General features: G+C 72.7%; 1 protein-coding gene across 1 annotated transcript in view; it reads right to left on the minus strand.

The window, feature by feature from the left end:
• Positions 1-1,355: 1,355 nt before the first annotated feature.
• The window catches only part of LOC143173912 (uncharacterized), a gene marked incomplete at both ends in the record, with an annotated part of 28,059 nt that continues 11,581 nt past the window's right edge, over positions 1,356-17,833 (minus strand). The window contains 12 exon segments of the mRNA XM_076364029.1: positions 1,356-1,887; positions 3,216-3,328; positions 3,598-3,663; positions 3,666-3,848; positions 6,320-6,452; positions 7,446-7,633; positions 9,401-9,554; positions 9,777-9,978; positions 11,810-12,038; positions 13,797-13,949; positions 15,029-15,080; positions 17,458-17,571. Of these exon segments, the coding sequence (XP_076220144.1) occupies positions 1,356-1,887; positions 3,216-3,328; positions 3,598-3,663; positions 3,666-3,848; positions 6,320-6,452; positions 7,446-7,633; positions 9,401-9,554; positions 9,777-9,978; positions 11,810-12,038; positions 13,797-13,949; positions 15,029-15,080; positions 17,458-17,571 (2,119 nt within the window).

Here is a 17,833-nt window from a genome sequence, read left to right on the forward strand (position 1 = left end):
TGGGGGACGTGGGGGACATGGGGGACGTGGGGGGGGATATGGGGCCATGGGGGATGTGGGGGACGTGGGGGGACGTGGGGGGGATATGGGGCCATGGGGGACGTGGGGGGACGTGGGGGGGATATGGGGCCATGGGGGACGTGGGGGACGTGGGGGACGTGGGGGGATATGGGGCCATGGGGGGACGTGGGGGACATGGGGGACGTGGGGGGGATATGGGGCCATGGGGGACGTGGGGGACATGGGGGACGTGGGGGGGATATGGGGCCATGGGGGATGTGGGGGACGTGGGGGACGTGGGGGGCATATGGGGCCATGGGGGATGTGGGGGACGTGGGGGGGATATGGGGCCATGGGGGACGTGGGGGACATGGGGGACGTGGGGGGGATATGGGGCCATGGGGGACGTGGGGGACATGGGGGACGTGGGGGGGATATGGGGCCATGGGGGACGTGGTGGACATGGGGGACGTGGGGGGGATATGGGGCCATGGGGGACGTGGGGGACGTGGGGGACGTGGGGGGGATATGGGGCCATGGGGGACGTGGGGGACATGGGGGACGTGGGGGGATATGGGGCCATGGGGGGCGTGGGGGACGTGGGGGGGATATGGGGCCATGGGGACGTGGGGGACATGGGGGACGTGGGGGGGATATGGGGCCATGGGGGACGTGGGGGACGTGGGGACGTGGGGGGGATATGGGGTCATGGGGACATGGGGGACGTGGGGGGGATATGGGGCCATGGGGGACGTGGGGGACGTGGGGGACGTGGGGGGGATATGGGGCCATGGGGGACGTGGGGGACATGGGGGACGTGGGGGGATATGGGGTCATGGGGGGACGTGGGGGACGTGGGGGGGATATGGGGCCATGGGGGACGTGGGGGACGTGGGGGGGATATGGGGCCATGGGGGATGTGGGGGACGTGGGGGGCATGGGGGGGATATGGGGCCATGGGGGGACATCAGGGGACATTAGAGGACAGGGGGGACATGGAGGACGGGGGGGATGCAGGGAGACGGGGGGGGACATATGGGGGACGTGGGTGACATTGGGGCACATTGGGGGGCATGGGGGGGCCGTGGCGGGGATGGGGGGCGTGGGGGGGATGCAGGGGGCCGGGGGGACATCGGGGCATGGGGGGGGCCGGGGGGGGGGGGGGGGGCATTGGGGGCCATTGGGTCACATAGGGGCAGACGGGGTGGGGGGACACATCGGGGGGGGGGGGGGGCACAGAGACACACACGGGTGCACACAGTGCCACGGCGGGGGGGGGGGGGGGGGGGGGCGAGGGGGGGGGTGACGGGGGGTGGCCCGTGGGGACAGGGGGGTGACACGGGGGTGACACTCACTTGCAGGCCCTGTGGGGGGGCCGGCAGTCGAAGTTGTCGTAGAGGCAGCGGGGGCTGTCGCACCCCCGGTCGCAGCGGCTGTTGTTGAAAAGGGGGGGACACTCGGGGACCCCGCAGTGTCCCCAGGGGTCCCCCACCAAAAGGGAACAGTCCCCCCCGTCCCACTGACACCCGGGGGTGTTACACTCCCGGTGACAAACCCCGTCCCCCGCTTTCCCCCCGCACCCCTCCTCGCATTCCGTTTCGGGGGGGGTTGGGGACCCCCTTGGCATCGGGGACCCCCGAAACCCGGGGGGCAGAGGCAGCGGGCGTAGGGGGGACGGGGCGAGGGGACGCAGGTGCCGCCGTGGAGGCAGGCGTCGGGGGGGCAGGTGAGGTTGGTGGCGTCGGGGGGGCGGCACTGGGGACCCCCGAAACCGGGGGGGCAGAGGCAGCGGGGGCCGGTGGGGGAGGGCAGGCAGCTGCCTCCCTCGGCGCAGGCAGGGTCCAGGCAGGAGGGCGGCCGGCTCTCGCAGTGGGTGCCGCTGAAGCCCTGAGGGGGGGGGGGGGGGGAATGGGGGGGTCAGGGTGGGGGGCACCCAGGGGGATCGGCAGGTGATGGGCACCCAGCCCCCTGCCCCCCCCCCTCCCCCCAAGCATCCCCCAGCCCCATGGCGCTGGGTGCACCCAGTGCCCTGCCCACCCTATACCACCCCCCCCCCCCCCAGCACCCAGCACCCTGCCCCCCCCCCAGCACCCAGCCCCCTGCCCACCCCATGGCACCCCATAGCACCCAGCCCCCTGCCCCCCCCGCACCCCCCAGCCCCATGGCACCGGGTGCACCCAGCCCCCTGCCCGCCCCATGTCACCCCATAGCACCCAGCACCCCCCCCCCAGCCCCATGGCACTGGGTGCACCCAGCCCCCTACCCACCCCATGGCACCCCACAGCACCCAGCACCCCCCCCCCAGCACCCAGCCCCCTGCCCACCCCATGGCACCCCACAGCACCCAGCCCCCTGCCCACCCCACAGCCCCCAGCACCCAGCGCCCAGCACCCAGCCCCTGCCCAACCCATGGCACCCCACAGCACCCAGCACCCCCCCCAGCACCCAGCCCCCTGCCCAACCCATGTCACCCCACAGCACCCAGCCCCCTGCCCCCCCCAGCCCCATGGCACTGGGTGCACCCAGCCCCCTACCCACCCCATGGCACCCCATAGCACCCAGCCCCCAGCCCCCCCCAGCCCCCCCAGCCCCATGGCACTGGGTGCACCCAGCGCCCTGCCCACCCTATACCACCCCCCCCCCCCCCCCCAGCACCCAGCACCCAGCCCCCTGCCCAACCCATGGCACCCCATAGCACCCAGCCCCCCCCCAGCACCCCCCAGCCCCATGGCACCGCGTGCACCCAGCCCCCTGCCCGCCCCAGCTCCCAGCCCCCCCTATACCACCCCCCCCAGCACCCAGCCCCCTGCCCAACCCATGGCACCCCATAGCACCCAGCACCCACCCCCCCAGCCCCCCCCAGCCCCATGGCACTGGGTGCACCCAGCCCCCTGCCCACCCCATGGCACCCCACAGCCCCCAGCACCCCCCCCGCCCCAGCACCCAGCCCCCTGCCCACCCCACAGCCCCCAGCACCCCCTCCCCAGCACCCAGCCCCCTGCCCACCCCATGGCACCCCACAGCCCCCAGCACCCCCCCCCCCAGCACCCAGCCCCCTGCCCACCCCATGGCACCCCACAGCACCCAGCCCCCTGCCCACCCCACAGCCCCCAGCACCCCCTCCCCAGCACCCAGCCCCCTGCCCGCCCGGCCCCCAGCCCCCGGCCGGGCAGGGTGGGTGCCGGGGGTGCCCGCGGCGGGTGCCCCTCGCTCACCGGCGGGCAGCGGCAGGCGTAGCCGCGGGGGGTGCCGGGCTCGGGCTGGCAGCGCCCGCCGTGGCGGCAGGGCAGGGACTGGCAGGGGTTCACCAGGCTCTGGCACCGGCGGCCTGCGGGGTGGGTGGGTGGGGGGGGTGGGTGTCACCGGGGGTCGGGGGGGGGCAGAGACACCCCCCCCCCACCCACCCCCCCCAAGGGTGGGCACACGGCGTGGCACCCTGCCCCGGCACCGCTGGCAGGGCACCCGCACGGCACCCTGCCCGGGCACAGCGCGGCTGGACCCTGCCCGCCCTGGCACAACCCCCCCCACCCACCCCAGGGCACCCACGGCCCACCCCCCCCCCCACCCCCCCCCCCCCACCCTTGCACCAGCACCCACCGGTGAAGCCGGGCCGGCAGAGGCAGCGGTAGGCGTTGGCACCCTGCACGCACGCCAGGGTGCCGGGGGGTGGCAGGGCCGGCTGTGGCACTCGTTGAGGTCCCCCTCGCAGCGGGGCACCCGTGTAGCCGGGGGGGCAGGCGCAGCTGTACCCCCCACCCCGTCCAGGCAGGTCCCGTTGTGGAGGCACTTGGGTGCCGGGGTGCCGGGCAGGGGGGCACAGTCGTCCTCGTTGATCTCGCAGAGGACGCCTGCGGGGACGGGGACGTCACGGCCCGGGGCGGGGGGGGGGGACACACACCTGGACCGATGGCGCCACGGGGTGGGGACCCCGATGGGTGCCGCCCGGGGACGGGGACGTGGGGACCCCGATGGGTGCCGCCACAGGGTGGGGACCCCGATGGGTGCTGCCTGGGGACAGGGATGTGGGGACCCCGATGGGTGCCGCCCAGGGACAGGGACGTGGGGACCCCGATGGGTGCCACCTGGGGATGGGGACGTGGGGACCCCGATGGGTGCCACCACGGGGTGGGGACCCTGATGGGTGCTGCCCGGAGACAGGGACGTGGGGACCCCGATGGGTGCCGCCACGGGGTGGGGACCCCGATGGGTGCTGCCCAGGGACAGGGACGTGGGGACCCCGATGGGTGCCACCACGGAGTGGGGACCCCGATGGGTGCTGCCCAGGGACAGGGATGTGGGGACCCCGATGGGTGCTGCCACGGGGTGGGGACCCTGATGGGTGCTGCCCAGGGACGGGGACGTGGGGACCCCGATGGGTGCCGCCATGGGGTGGGGACCCTGATGGGTGCCACCTGGGGATGGGGACGTGGGGACCCCGATGGGTGCCACCACGGGGTGGGGACCCTGATGGGTGCTGCCCGGAGACAGGGACGTGGGGACCCCGATGGGTGCCGCCACGGGGTGGGGACCCCGATGGGTGCTGCCCAGGGACAGGGACGTGGGGACCCCGATGGGTGCCGCCACGGGGTGGGGACCCCGATGGGTGCTGCCCAGGGACAGGGACGTGGGGACCCCGATGGGTGCCACCACGGAGTGGGGACCCCGATGGGTGCTGCCCAGGGACAGGGACGTGGGGACCCCGATGGGTGCTGCCACGGGGTGGGGACCCTGATGGGTGCTGCCCAGGGACGGGGACGTGGGGACCCCGATGGGTGCCGCCATGGGGTGGGGACCCTGATGGGTGCTGCCCGGAGATGGGGACGTGGGGACCCCAATGGGTGCCGCCACGGGGTGGGGATGTGGGGACCCTGATGGGTGCCACCACGGGGTGGGGACCCTGATGGGTGCCGCCCGGGGACGGGGACGTGGGGACCCCAATGAGTGCCGCCACGGGGTGGGGACGTGGGGACCCTGATGGGTGCTGCCCGGGGATGGGGACATGGGGACCCCGATGGGTGCCACCACGGAGTGGGGACCCCGATGGGTGCCGCCCGGGGATGGGGATGTGGGGACCCCGATGGGTGCCGCCACAGGGTGGGGACCCTGATGGGTGCTGCCCGGGGATGGGGACATGGGGACCCCGATGGGTGCCGCCATGGGGTGGGGACCCCGATGGGTGCTGCCCGGGGACAGGGACGTGGGGACCCTGATGGGTGCCGCCTGGGGACGGGGACGTGGGGACCCCGATGGGTGCCGCCACAGGGCGGGGACGTGGGGACCCCAGTGGGTGCCACCATCAGGTGGAGACCCTGGTCGCTGCCACCCTGGGGTGGGGACGTGGGGACACTGACGGGTGCCACCCTGAGGTGGGGACCCTGCTGATGGCCACCCTGGGGTGGGGACGTGGGGACACTGATCGCCGTCACCACGGGATGGGGACATGGGGACGCCGATTGCTGCCACCCTGGGCATGGGAACGTGGGGTCCCATCCCGCTGCCCAACTAGACACGGGGACACGGGGACAGGGGGACATGGGGACATGGGGACAGGGGGACATGGAGGGGGGGTCCCTTCCCACCTGCACCCAAGGACAGGGGGACACAGGGACATGGGGACAGGGGGACACAGGGACAGGGGGGACATGGGGACATGGGGACAGGGGGACAGGGGACATGGGGACAGGGGGACACGGGGACAGGGGGACATGGGGACAGGGGGACATGGGGACAGGGGGACATGGAGGGGGGGTCCCTTCCCACCTGCACCCAAGGACAGGGGGACACAGGGACATGGGGACAGGGGGACACAGGGACAGGGGGACATGGGGACAGGGGGACATGGGGACAGGGGGACACAGGGACACGGGGACAGGGGGACACGGAGGGGGGGGTCCCTTCCCACCTGCACCCAAAGACAGGGGGACACAGGGACATGGGGACACGGGGACAGGGGGACATGGGGACAGGGGGACATGGGGACACAGGGACAGGGGGACACAGGGACACGGGGACAGGGGGACACGGAGGGGGGGGTCCCTTCCCACCTGCACCCAAAGACAGGGGGACACAGGGACATGGGGACACGGGGACAGGGGGACATGGGGACAGGGGGACATGGAGGGGGGGTCCCTTCCCACCTGCACTCAAAGACAGGGGGACATGGGGACACGGGGACAGGGGGACATGGAGGGGGGGTGTCCCTTCCCACCAGCACCCACGGACACGGGGACATGGGACCCCTTCCCCCCGCCCCCCCCCCAACCACGGGACCAAGGGGCCCAAGGGGGCCAGGGCCACCCGCGGGTCCCCGAGCACCCACCCAGGGTGCCGGGGGGGCAGGAGCAGAGGTAACGTCCCACGAGGTCGAGGCAGGTGCCCCCGTGCTGGCAGGGCCGCGACTGGCACTCGTCCACCTCCAGCTGGCACTCCCGCCCCACGTAGCCCGGCGGGCACTGCGGGGACAGCACCCATGGGTGCCCCGTCACCTCCGGGCCACCCCCCACCCCCACCCCCCCACACACACCCCCCCCGCCCTGGCCTCAGGGACGCGGCACGGTGGGTGCCGGCCACCCGAGGGTACCCCCGAAAGGCTCAGCTGAGCCTCAAATGCTGTCCCTTGGGTAGGGAGGGCACCCATGGGTGCCCTGGGGTGGAGGCACCCATCACCCGAGGGACCTTCCACACCGGGGTGATGCCGCCCTCGGTGGCAGGAGGGAGACGGGTGCCCCCTGGGGGTGTCCCCAACCTGGGGAGGTGCCCTGGCACCCCAAAAAGCTCAGCCAAGCCCCAAATGCTGCGGTTGGGTAGGGAGGGCGCCCATGGGTGCCCTGGGGTGGAGGCACCCATCACCCGAGGGACCTTCCACACCGGGGTGATGCCGCCCTGAGCACCCTTAGCAGCATGGAGGGAGATGGGTGCCCAGGGTGTCCCCAACACGAGGAGGTGCCCTGGCACCCCAAAAAGCTCAGCCAAGCCCCAAACGCTCTGGCTGGGTAGGGAGAGCACCCATGGGTGCCGCCAGGTAGAGGAACCCATCACCCAAGGGACCCTCCACACCGGGGTGATGCCGCCCTTGGTGGCAGGAGGGAGACGGGTGCCCCCTGGGGGTGTCCCCCCAACCTGGGTGAGGGTGGGTGCGGGGTGCTCCAGCAGCTGGGCGCCCGTGCACCCCACGCACCCACCTCGGGGGGGGGGGGGGGGGGGGAACCCAAGGCGGGTGGGTGCAGGGCGCTTGCACCCACGGGTGCTGCTGCACACCGGCACCCGCTTCATGGGGAGGGTGGGCGTGGGGTGCCCCTACCAGTGGGCACCCACAATCCCCCCGGACCCCCAAACTCTCCGCCCCCCCCCCCCCCCCACCCCAGGACATGCTCCCCCCACCGCCCCAAAGCGGCGCCCAGCACCCATGGGACACCCGGGCGAGGGTGGGGGGGGGTGTCACTCACCTCGCACTCGTAGCCCCCCCCGTAGCTCCGGCAGGCAGCGCCGTGCAGGCAGGGGTTGGGCAGGCAGCGGTCGCGGGGGGTCTGGCAGTAGGTGCCGGCGTAGCCGTCCTGGCAGAGGCAGCGGTGCCCCCCGCCCCCCGCCCCCACGCAGCGGCCCCGCCCGTGGCACACCTGGGCCAGGGGGACACCTGGGGACAGCGGGGACGGGGACACTGAGGCACGGGGGGGACGGGGACGGGACCCGGACCCCAGGCGTCCGGGGTTCTTGACACCTCCCAGTCCTCCCAGTGGCCCCCGGGGACGCGGGCGTCCCAGCTCCCAGTGCTCCCAGTGCTCCCAGTCCTCCCAGTGCTCCCAGTGCTCCCAGTCCTCCCAGTCCTCCCAGTGCTCCCAGTGCTCCCAGTCCTCCCAGTCCTCCCAGTCCTCCCAGTGCCCCCAAACTGGGAGGGGACCGGGGTGTCTGGGCTCCCAGTCCTCCCAGTCCTCCCAGTACCCCCAAACTGGGAGGGGACCTGGGTGTCCGGGCTCCCAGTGCTCCCAGTACCCCCAAACTGGGAGGGGACCAGGGCATCTGGGCTCCCAGTCCTCCCAGTGCTCCCAGTCCCCCCAAACTGGGAGGGGACCGGGGTGTACGGGCTCCCAGTCCTCCCAGTGCTCCCAGTGCTCCCAGTGCTCCCAGTCCCCCCAGTCCTCCCAGTGCTCCTAGTCCTCCCAGTCCTCCCAGTGCTCCCAGTCCCCCCAAACTGGGAGGAGACCTGGGTGTCCGGGCTCCCAGTCCTCCTAGTCCTCCCAGTGCTCCCAGTGCTCCCAGTCCCCCCCCAAACTGGGAGGAGACCTGGGTGTCCGGGTTCCCAGTCCTCCCAGTGCTCCCAGTGCTCCCAGTCCTCCCAGTGCTCCCAGTCCCCCCCCAAACTGGGAGGAGACCCGGGTGTCTGGGCTCCCAGACACTCCTCCCAGTGCTCCCAGTCCTCCCAGTGCTCCCAGTCCCCCCCCAAACTGGGAGGAGACCTGGGTGTCCGGGCTCCCAGTCCTCCTAGTCCTCCTAGTCCTCCCAGTGCTCCCAGTGCTCCCAGTCCCCCCCCAAACTGGGAGGAGACCTGGGTGTCCGGGTTCCCAGTCCTCCCAGTGCTCCCAGTGCTCCCAGTCCTCCCAGTGCTCCCAGTCCCCCCCCAAACTGGGAGGAGACCCGGGTGTCTGGGCTCCCAGACACTCCTCCCAGTGCTCCCAGTCCTCCCAGTGCTCCCAGTCCCCCCCCAAACTGGGAGGAGACCTGGGTGTCCGGGCTCCCAGTCCTCCTAGTCCTCCCAGTCCCCCCAGTCCTCCCAGTGCTCCTAGTCCTCCCAGTCCTCCCAGTGCTCCCAGTCCCCCCAAACTGGGAGGAGACTCAGGTGTCCGGGCTCCCAGTCCTCCCAGTGCTCCCAATCCTCCCAGTCCTCCCAGTCCTCCCAGTCCCCCCAAACTGGGAGGAGACCTGGGTGTCCGGGCTCCCAAGTCCTCCCAGTGCTCCCAGTGCTCCCAATCCTCCCAGTGCTCCCAGTCCTCCCAGTCCTCCCAGTGCTCCCAGTGCTCCCAGTCCCCCCAAACTGGGAGGAGACCCGGGTGTCCGGGCTCCCAGTCCTCCCAGTGCTCCCAGTGCTCCCAATCCTCCCAGTGCTCCCAGTCCTCCCAGTCCTCCCAGTCCTCCCAGTGCTCCCAGTCCCCCCAGTCCTCCCAGTCCCCCCCCAAACTGGGAGGAGACCCGGGTGTCTGGGCTCCCAGACACTCCTCCCAGTGCTTCCAGTGCTCCCAGTCCTCCCAGTGCTCCCAGTCTCCCCCCAAACTGGGAGGAGACCTGGGTGTCCGGGCTCCCAGTCCTCCCAGTCCTCCCAGTGCTCCCAATCCTCCCAGTGCTCCCAGTCCTCCCGGTGCTCCCGGAGCTCCCAGTCCCCCCGGCCCCGGCCCGGGCGGCAGCTGACCTCTCCGGGCGGCGGCGGCGGCGCAGGTGACGTTGGGGACGTCGCAGGCGCTGCCCGTCCAGGCGGGGGGACAGAGGCAGGAGACGGCGCTGCCCACCTGCCTGCACTGCCCCCCGTGCCGGCACGGCGCCCCCCGGCACAGGTCCAGCAGGGTCTGCCGGGAGACCGGGGTGGGGGGGGGGGGGTGTCAGGGTGGGGGAGCACCCAAGGGGACACCTTTGGGTGGCATGGGGCGGGGGGGGGAGCACCGCTCAGGAGCGGAGTTTGGGGCGCCCGTGCACCCGACTCCCCGAGGGGGGACGGGGACACGGGACGGGGACACGGGTGGAGGGTGGGCGCAGGGTGCCCGGCGCGCCCTTGGGTGCCCCCCACTCGCCTGGCACTGGGCGCCGGTGTACGCCGGCGGGCAGAGGCAGCGGTAGGTGTCCCCGGCGGCGAGGCAGGTGCCGCCCTGCAGGCAGGGCTGCCCGCGGCACCCGTCCGCCGGGTGCTGGCAGTGGGCGCCGGTGAAGCCGGGGCGGCAGCGGCACGTGTAGGAGGCGACGCCGTCCACGCAGGTCCCCCCGTTGAAGCAGGAGCTGGGTGGGGGACACACACACACGCACAGGGCTCAGCACCCGTGGGTGCCCCCCCCCCGCCCCCAGCACCCTTGGGTGCTAGTGGGCTGGAGAAGGGAGTTAGGGGGTGTCTGGGGGCACCCGTGGGTGCCGGTACCTGTGGGTGCACTCGGGGACGTTGTAGGGACACGGGGGGGCTTGGGGACACCTGGGGGCACCCGTGGGTGCCGGTACCTGTGGGTGCACTCAGGGACGTTGTAGGGACACGGGGGGGGCTTGGGGACACCTGGGGGCACCCGTGGGTGCCGGTACCTGTGGGTGCACTTGGGGACATTGTAGGGACACGGGGGGGCTTGGGGACACCTGGGGGCACTCAGGGACATTGTAGGGACACGGGGGGGCTTGGGGACACCTGGGACCACCCATGGGTGCCGATGCCTTTAGGTGCAGATGGGGACATCGCATGGGCCTGGGGACACCCAGGGCCACCTGGGACCACCCAAGGGTGCTGATGCCTCCAGATGTAGATGGGGACATGGCATGGGGAGTCTTGGGGCCACCCAAGGCCACCCAAGGGTGCTGATGCCTCCAGGTGTAGATGAGGACATGGCACGGGGAGTCTTGGGGCCACCCAAGGCCACCCAAGGGTGCCGATGCCTCCAGATGTAGATGAGGACATGGCACGGGGCCATCACACGGGGAGTCTTGGGGCCACCCAAGGCCGCCCGGGACCACCCAAGGGTGCCGATGCCTCCAGGTGTAGATGAGGACATGGCACGGGCATGGGGAGTCTTGGGGCCACCCAAGGCCACCCAAGGGTGCCGATGCCTCCAGGTGTAGATGAAGACATCGCACAGGGCGTCTTGGGGCCACCCAAGGCCACCCAAGGGTGCCGATGCCTCCAGGTGTAGATGAGGACATGGCATGGGGAGTCTTGGGGCCACCCAAGGCCACCCAAGGCCACCCAAGGGTGCCGATGCCTCCAGATGTAGATGAGGACATGGCATGGGGAGTCTTGGGGCCACCCAAGGCCACCCAAGGCCACCCAAGGGTGCCGATGCCTCCAGATGTAGATGAGGACATGGCACGGGGAGTCTTGGGGCCACCCAAGGCCACCCAAGGGTGCTGATGCCTCCAGATGTAGATGAGGACATGGCACGGGGAGTCTTGGGGCCACCCAAGGCCACCCAAGGGTGCTGATGCCTCCAGATGTAGATGAGGACATGGCATGGGGAGTCTTGGGGCCACCCAAGGCCACCCAAGGCCACCCAAGGGTGCCGATGCCTCCAGATGTAGATGAGGACATGGCATGGGGAGTCTTGGGGCCACCCAAGGCCACCCAAGGCCACCCAAGGGTGCCGATGCCTCCAGATGTAGATGAGGACATGGCACGGGGAGTCTTGGGGCCACCCAAGGCCACCCAAGGGTGCCGATGCCTCCAGATGTAGATGAGGACATGGCACGGGGAGTCTTGGGGCCACCCAAGGCCACCCAAGGGTGCTGATGCCTCCAGATGTAGATGAGGACATGGCATGGGGAGTCTTGGGGCCACCCAAGGCCACCCAAGGCCACCCAAGGGTGCTGATGCCTCCAGATGTAGATGAGGACATGGCATGGGGAGTCTTGGGGCCACCCAAGGCCACCCAAGGCCACCCAAGGGTGCCGATGCCTCCAGCTGTTAGACAGGGCCATCGCACGGGCAGGGGGAGCCTTTGGGGGGGGGGGGGGGGGCCACCTGGGACCGCCCGAGGGTGCCGATACCTTCGCACGCAGCCGGGGCCATCGCACGGGCGGGGGGGGGGGGTGTGTGGGGTGGGTGACCCGGTTGCCACCCGTGGCCACCCCCGGGTACCTGTCGGTGCAGTCGGGGACGTCGTGCTGGCAGCGGCGGCCGGTCCAGCCGGGGGGGCAGGTGCAGGTGAAGCTGTTGACGTAGTCGGTGCAGGTGCCGCCGTTGCGGCAGGGCCGGCTCCCGCACTCGTCCTCCTCGGTGTCACAGCGGGGCCCCCCGAAACCGGGGGGGCAGGCGCAGGAGAAGGTCCCCACCCCGTCCCGGCAGGTGCCACCGTTCAGGCAGGGCTCTGGGGGGGGGGGGGGGCACACGGGGACAGGGGGACACGGGGACGGGACACACACACACACACACACGGGGACACAGGGGGTGAGGGGGGTGCCCCGCGGCACCCCGGATTGGCACCTCCCCCGTGTCCACAGGTCCCCTGGTGTCCCCAACCGCCCCGGTGTCCTGGTGTCCCCCCAGGTCCCCAAAGCCCCCCAGTGACCCTGTCCCCACCCCCCCACCCCCAGTGTCCCCAGGCCCCCCAGTGCCCCGATGTCCCACCCAGTCCCCAGAGCCCCCAGCATCCCTGTCCCCCCGCCATGTCACCGTGTCCCCCCCTGTCCCCTGGTGCCCCCAGTGTCCCCAGTGTCCCTGTACTCCCAGTGTACCCAGAGACCCCCAGTGTCCCCAGAGCCCGCCAGCACCCCTGTCCCCCCCCAGCATCCCTCAGTGTCCCCAGAGCCCCCCAGTGTCCCTGTCCCCCACCATGTCACCATGTCCCCCCCTGTCCCCTGGTGCCCCCCGTGTCCCCAATGTCCCTGTACCCCCCGTGTCCCAGTGTCCCCAGAGCCCCCCATTGTCCCCAGAGCCCCCCAGCATCCCTGTCCCCCTGCCATGTCACCATGTCCCCCCCTGTCCCCTGGTGCCCCCCGTGTCCCCAATGTCCCTGTACTCCCCGTGTCCCAGTGTACCCAGACCCCCCAGCATCCCTGTCACCCCCCCATGTCCCCAGAGCCCCCAGCATCCCTGTCCCCCCCCAGCATCCCTCAGTGTCCCCAGAGCCCCCCAGTGTCCCTGTCCCCCACCATGTCACCATGTCCCCCCCTGTCCCCTGGTGCCCCCCGTGTCCCCAATGTCCCTGTACCCCCCGTGTCCCAGTGTCCCCAGAGCCCCCCATTGTCCCCAGAGCCCCCCAGCATCCCTGTCCCCCTGCCATGTCACCATGTCCCCCCCTGTCCCCTGGTGCCCCCCGTGTCCCCAATGTCCCTGTACTCCCCGTGTCCCAGTGTACCCAGACCCCCCAGCATCCCTGTCACCCCCCCATGTCCCCAGAGCCCCCAGCATCCCTGTCCCCCCCCAGCATCCCTCAGTGTCCCCAGAGCCCCCCAGTGTCCCTGTCCCCCACCATGTCACCATGTCCCCCCCCGTCCCCTGGCGTCCCCAGTGTCCCCAAGTGTCCCTGTGTCCCCTGTGTCCCAGTGTCCCCAGAGCCCCCCATTGTCCCCAGAGCCCCCCAGCATCCCTGTCCCCCTGCCATGTCACCATGTCCCCCCCTGTCCCCTGGTGCCCCCCGTGTCCCCAATGTCCCTGTACTCCCCGTGTCCCAGTGTACCCAGACCCCCCAGCATCCCTGTCACCCCCCCATGTCCCCAGAGCCCCCAGCATCCCTGTCCCCCTGCCATGTCACCGTGTCCCCCCCTGTCCCCTGGCGTCCCCAGTGTCCCCAAGTGTCCCTGTCCCCCCTGTGTCCCAGTGTCCCCAGAGATGCCCAGTGTCCCCCCAGTGTCCCCAGAGCCCCCCAGCACCCCTGTCCCTGCCCCGCCATCCCCCGGTGTCCCCAGAGCCCCCCAGCACCCCTGTGTCCCCCCCCCCTGCTGTCCCCCGGTGTCCCCAGAGCCCCCCAGCGCCCCTGTGTGTGTCCCCCCTGCTGTCCCCTGGTGTCCCCAGAGCCCCCCAGCACCCCTGTCCCCCCCCGCTGTCCCCTGGTGTCCCCAGAGCCCCCCAGCACCCCTGTGTCCCCCCCCCCCCACCGTCCCCCGGTGTCCCCGCGTCCCCTCACCGGGGTGGCAGTCATCGAGGTCGTGCTGGCAGGTGGCCCCCCCGTAGCCGCGGGGGCAGAGGCACCCAAAGGTGCCGGGGCGGTTGGCGCAGACCCCCCCGTGCAGGCAGGGGCTCTGCCCGCACTCGTCCACGTCCTCCTGGCAGCGCTCGCCTGGGGGGGGGTCAGGGTGACAGAGGGGGTCAGGGTGCCCCGGGGGGGGTCAGGGTGACAGAGGGGTCAGGGTGACAGAGGGGGTCAGGGTGACAGAGGGGTCAGGGTGCCCCGGGGGGGGGTCAGGGTGACAGAGGGGTCAGGGTGACAGAGGTGTCAGGGTGCTCGAGGAGGGGGGTCAGGGTGCTTGAGAAGGGGGGTCAGGGTGCCGGGGGGGGGGTCAGGGTGCCCCGGGGGGGGGGGTCAGGGTGCTTGAGGAGGGGGTCAGGGTGACAGAGGGGTCAGGGTGCTCGAGGGGGGGGGGTCAGGGTGCTTGAGGAGGGGGTCAGGGTGCCTGGGGGGGGGGTCAGGGTGACAGAGGGGGTCAGGGTGCCCCGGGGGGGGGGGTCAGGGTGCTTGAGGAGGGGGTCAGGGTGACAGAGGGGTCAGGGTGCTCAAGGGGGGGGGGTCAGGGTGCTTGAGGAGTGGGTCAGGGGGCCTGGGGGGGGGGGTCAGGGTGACAGAGGGGGTCAGGGTACCCGGGGGGGGGGGGGGGGTCAGGGTGCCTGGGGGGGGGGGGCCAGGGTGACAGAGGGGGTCAGGGTGCCTGGGGGGGGGGTTGGGTCAGCATGCCTGGGGTGGTTAAGGTGCCCGGGGGGAGGGGTCAGGGTGCCCATGGGGGTCAGGGTGCCCAGGGGGGTCAGGGTGCTCGAGGAGGGGGTCAGGGTGCCCATGGGGGACAGGGTGCCTGGGGAGGGGGGGGTCATGGTGGCTGGGGACGGGGTGTCAGGGTACACAGGGGGTTTGGGGTGACGGGGGGGGTGGTGGTGTCTCAGGGTGACAGAGGGGTCAGGGTGCCCAGGGGACCGTCAGGGTGCTGGGGGGGGGGGGGGGGTGTCGGCTGCTCGGGGGGGGGGTCAGGGTGCCCAGGGGGGTTGGGGGACCCATGGGTGTCAGAGGAAGCCTGGGGGCGTTGGAGGGCACCCAGGGATGCCAGAGGGACCCAGGGGTGCCGGGGGGTGACCCAAGGGTGCCCGGGGGCCCCAGGGGTGTCAGAGGGGCCCCAGGGGTGCCGGGGGGGCACCCCAGGGTGGGGGTACCTTGCCAGCCGGGGGGCAGCGGCAGGTGAAGCCCCCGTAGTCGGGGGTGGGGACGCAGCCGCCGCCGTTGTCACAGGGGTTGGGGGAGCAGGGGGCCAGCGTCACCTCGCACGCCCGCCCTGCGCCCCGGGGACACCGTCAGGCACCGCCACCCACAGGGTGCCAGGCAGGGTGGCACCCGGCAGGGCACCCAGCGTGGTGGCACCCATCGGGGCAGGGCCACCATTGGGCACCCGGCGTGGTGGCACCCGGCAGGGCACATGGCACGGTGGCACCCAGCAGGATATGGCCACCACCGAGGACCCAATGTGGTGGCACCCATCAGGGCACCCGGCGTGGTGGCACCCATCAGGGGACATGGCACGGTGGCACCCATCAGGGCAGGGCCACCACGGGGACACTCAGCATGGTGGCACCCATCAGGGCATGGCCACCATTGGGCACCCATGGGTGGCACCCATCAAGGCATGGGACAAAGCCACCAGGTATGGTGCCACTCAGCACCCATGGGTGCCCACCTGTGAAGGGCGGGGTGTAGAGGGCCCCCCCAGTCCGGACCCCTCCCCCCAGCACCCATGGGTGCCCACCTGTGAAGGGCGGAGTCTAGAGGGGCGCCCCCCCCGAGCCCCCCCAGCACCCATGGGTGCCCACCTGTGAAGGGCGGGGCACAGAGGCCCCACCTCCACCCCCGGAGCCCCCCCCAGCACCCATGGGTGCCCACCTGTGAAGGGCGGGGCACAGAGGCCCCACCTCCACCCCCGGAGCCCCCCCCAGCACCCATGGGTGCCCACCTGTGAAGGGCGGGGTGTAGAGGCCCCCCCCCCGAGCCCCCCCCAGCTCCCATGGGTGCCCACCTGTGAAGGGCGGGGTGCAGAAGGCCCCCCCCCAGACCCCCCCCCCCAGAGCCCCCCCCAGCACCCATGGGTGCCCACCTGTGAAGGGAGGGGCACAGAGGCCCCACCTCCACCCCCAGAGCCCCCCCCCAGCACCCATGGGTGCCCACCTGTGAAAGGCTGGGCGCAGAGGGCCCCCCCCACCCCCAGAGCCCCCTCCAGCACCCATGGGTGCCCACCTGCGAAGGACGGGGCGCAGAGGGCCCCCCCCCGAGCCCCCCCCAGCACCCATGGGTGCCCACCTGTGAAGGACGGGGTGCAGAGGCCCCACCCCCCCCCCGGAGCCCCCCCCAGCACCCATGGGTGCCCACCTGTGAAGGGCGGGGTGTAGAGGCCCCACCCCCACCCCCAGAGCCCCCCCCAGCACCCATGGGTGCCCACCTGCGAAGGACGGGGCGCAGAGGGCCCCCCCCCGAGCCCCCCCCAGCACCCATGGGTGCCCACCTGTGAAGGACGGGGCGCAGAGGCCCCACCCCCCCCCCCGGAGCCCCCCCCAGCACCCATGGGTGCCCACCTGTGAAGGGCGGGGCGCAGAGGCCCCCCCACCCCCGGAGCCCCCCCCAGCACCCATGGGTGCCCACCTGTGAAGGACGGGGCGCAGAGGCCCCACCCCCCCCCTGGAGCCCCCCCCAGCACCCATGGGTGCCCACCTGTGAAGGACGGGGTGCAGAGGCCCCACCCCCCCCCCCGGAGCCCCCCCAGCACCCATGGGTGCCCACCTGTGAAGGGCGGGGCGCAGAGGCCCCACCCACCCCCCCCGGAGCCCCCCCAGCACCCATGGGTGCCCACCTGTGAAGGGCGGGGCGCAGAGGGCCCCCCCCCCGAGCCCCCCCCAGCTCCCATGGGTGCCCACCTGTGAAGGGCGGGGCGCAGAGGCCCCCCCACCCCCGGAGCCCCCCCCAGCACCCATGGGTGCCCACCTGTGAAGGATGGGGCGGAGGCCCCACCCCCCCCCCCCGGAGCCCCCCCCAGCACCCATGGGTGCCCACCTGTGAAGGACGGGGCGCAGAGGGCCCCCCCCCGAGCCCCCCCCAGCACCCATGGGTGCCCACCTGTGAAGGACGGGGTGCAGAGGCCCCACCCCTCCCCCCAGAGCCCACCCCCCAGCACCCATGGGTGCCCACCTGTGAAAGGCTGGGCGCAGAGGGCCCCCCCCACCCCCAGAGCCCCCCCCAGCACCCATGGGTGCCCACCTGTGAAGGGCGGGGTGTAGAGGCCCCCCCCCGAGCCCCCCCCAGCTCCCATGGGTGCCCACCTGTGAAGGGCGGGGTGCAGAAGGCCCCCCCCCAGACCCCCCCCCCAGAGCCCCCCCCAGCACCCATGGGTGCCCACCTGTGAAGGGAGGGGCACAGAGGCCCCACCTCCACCCTCAGAGCCCCCCCCCCAGCACCCATGGGTGCCCACCTGTGAAAGGCTGGGCGCAGAGGGCCCCCCCCACCCCCAGAGCCCCCTCCAGCACCCATGGGTGCCCACCTGCGAAGGACGGGGCGCAGAGGGCCCCCCCCGGAGCCCCCCCCAGCACCCATGGGTGCCCACCTGTGAAGGGCGGGGCGCAGAGGCAGCGGTAGGTGCCGGCGCCGTCCAGGCAGGTGCCCCCGTGGTGGCACGGCCCCGAGGCGCATTCGTCCACCTCCGCCTGGCACTGGGCACCTGCGGGGGGGGGACACACGCGTCACCCCGGGGGGCACGGGGACAGCGGGGACGTGGGACGGCGGCTTGGGCACGGTGGGGACACGGGGACGGGGGGGACATGGGGACAGAAGGGGACACGGGGACAGAAGGGGACATGGGGACAGCGGGGACATAGGGGTGGGGGGGACATGGGGACAGAAGGGGACACAGGCACGGTGGGGACGTGGGGACGGTGGGGACATGGGGACGGGGGGGACATGGGGATGGGGGGACATGGGGG

The sequence above is a fragment of the Aptenodytes patagonicus genome, unplaced genomic scaffold (genome assembly GCF_965638725.1).
Source record: "Aptenodytes patagonicus unplaced genomic scaffold, bAptPat1.pri.cur scaffold_452, whole genome shotgun sequence".
Classification (NCBI taxonomy): Eukaryota; Metazoa; Chordata; class Aves; order Sphenisciformes; family Spheniscidae; genus Aptenodytes; species Aptenodytes patagonicus.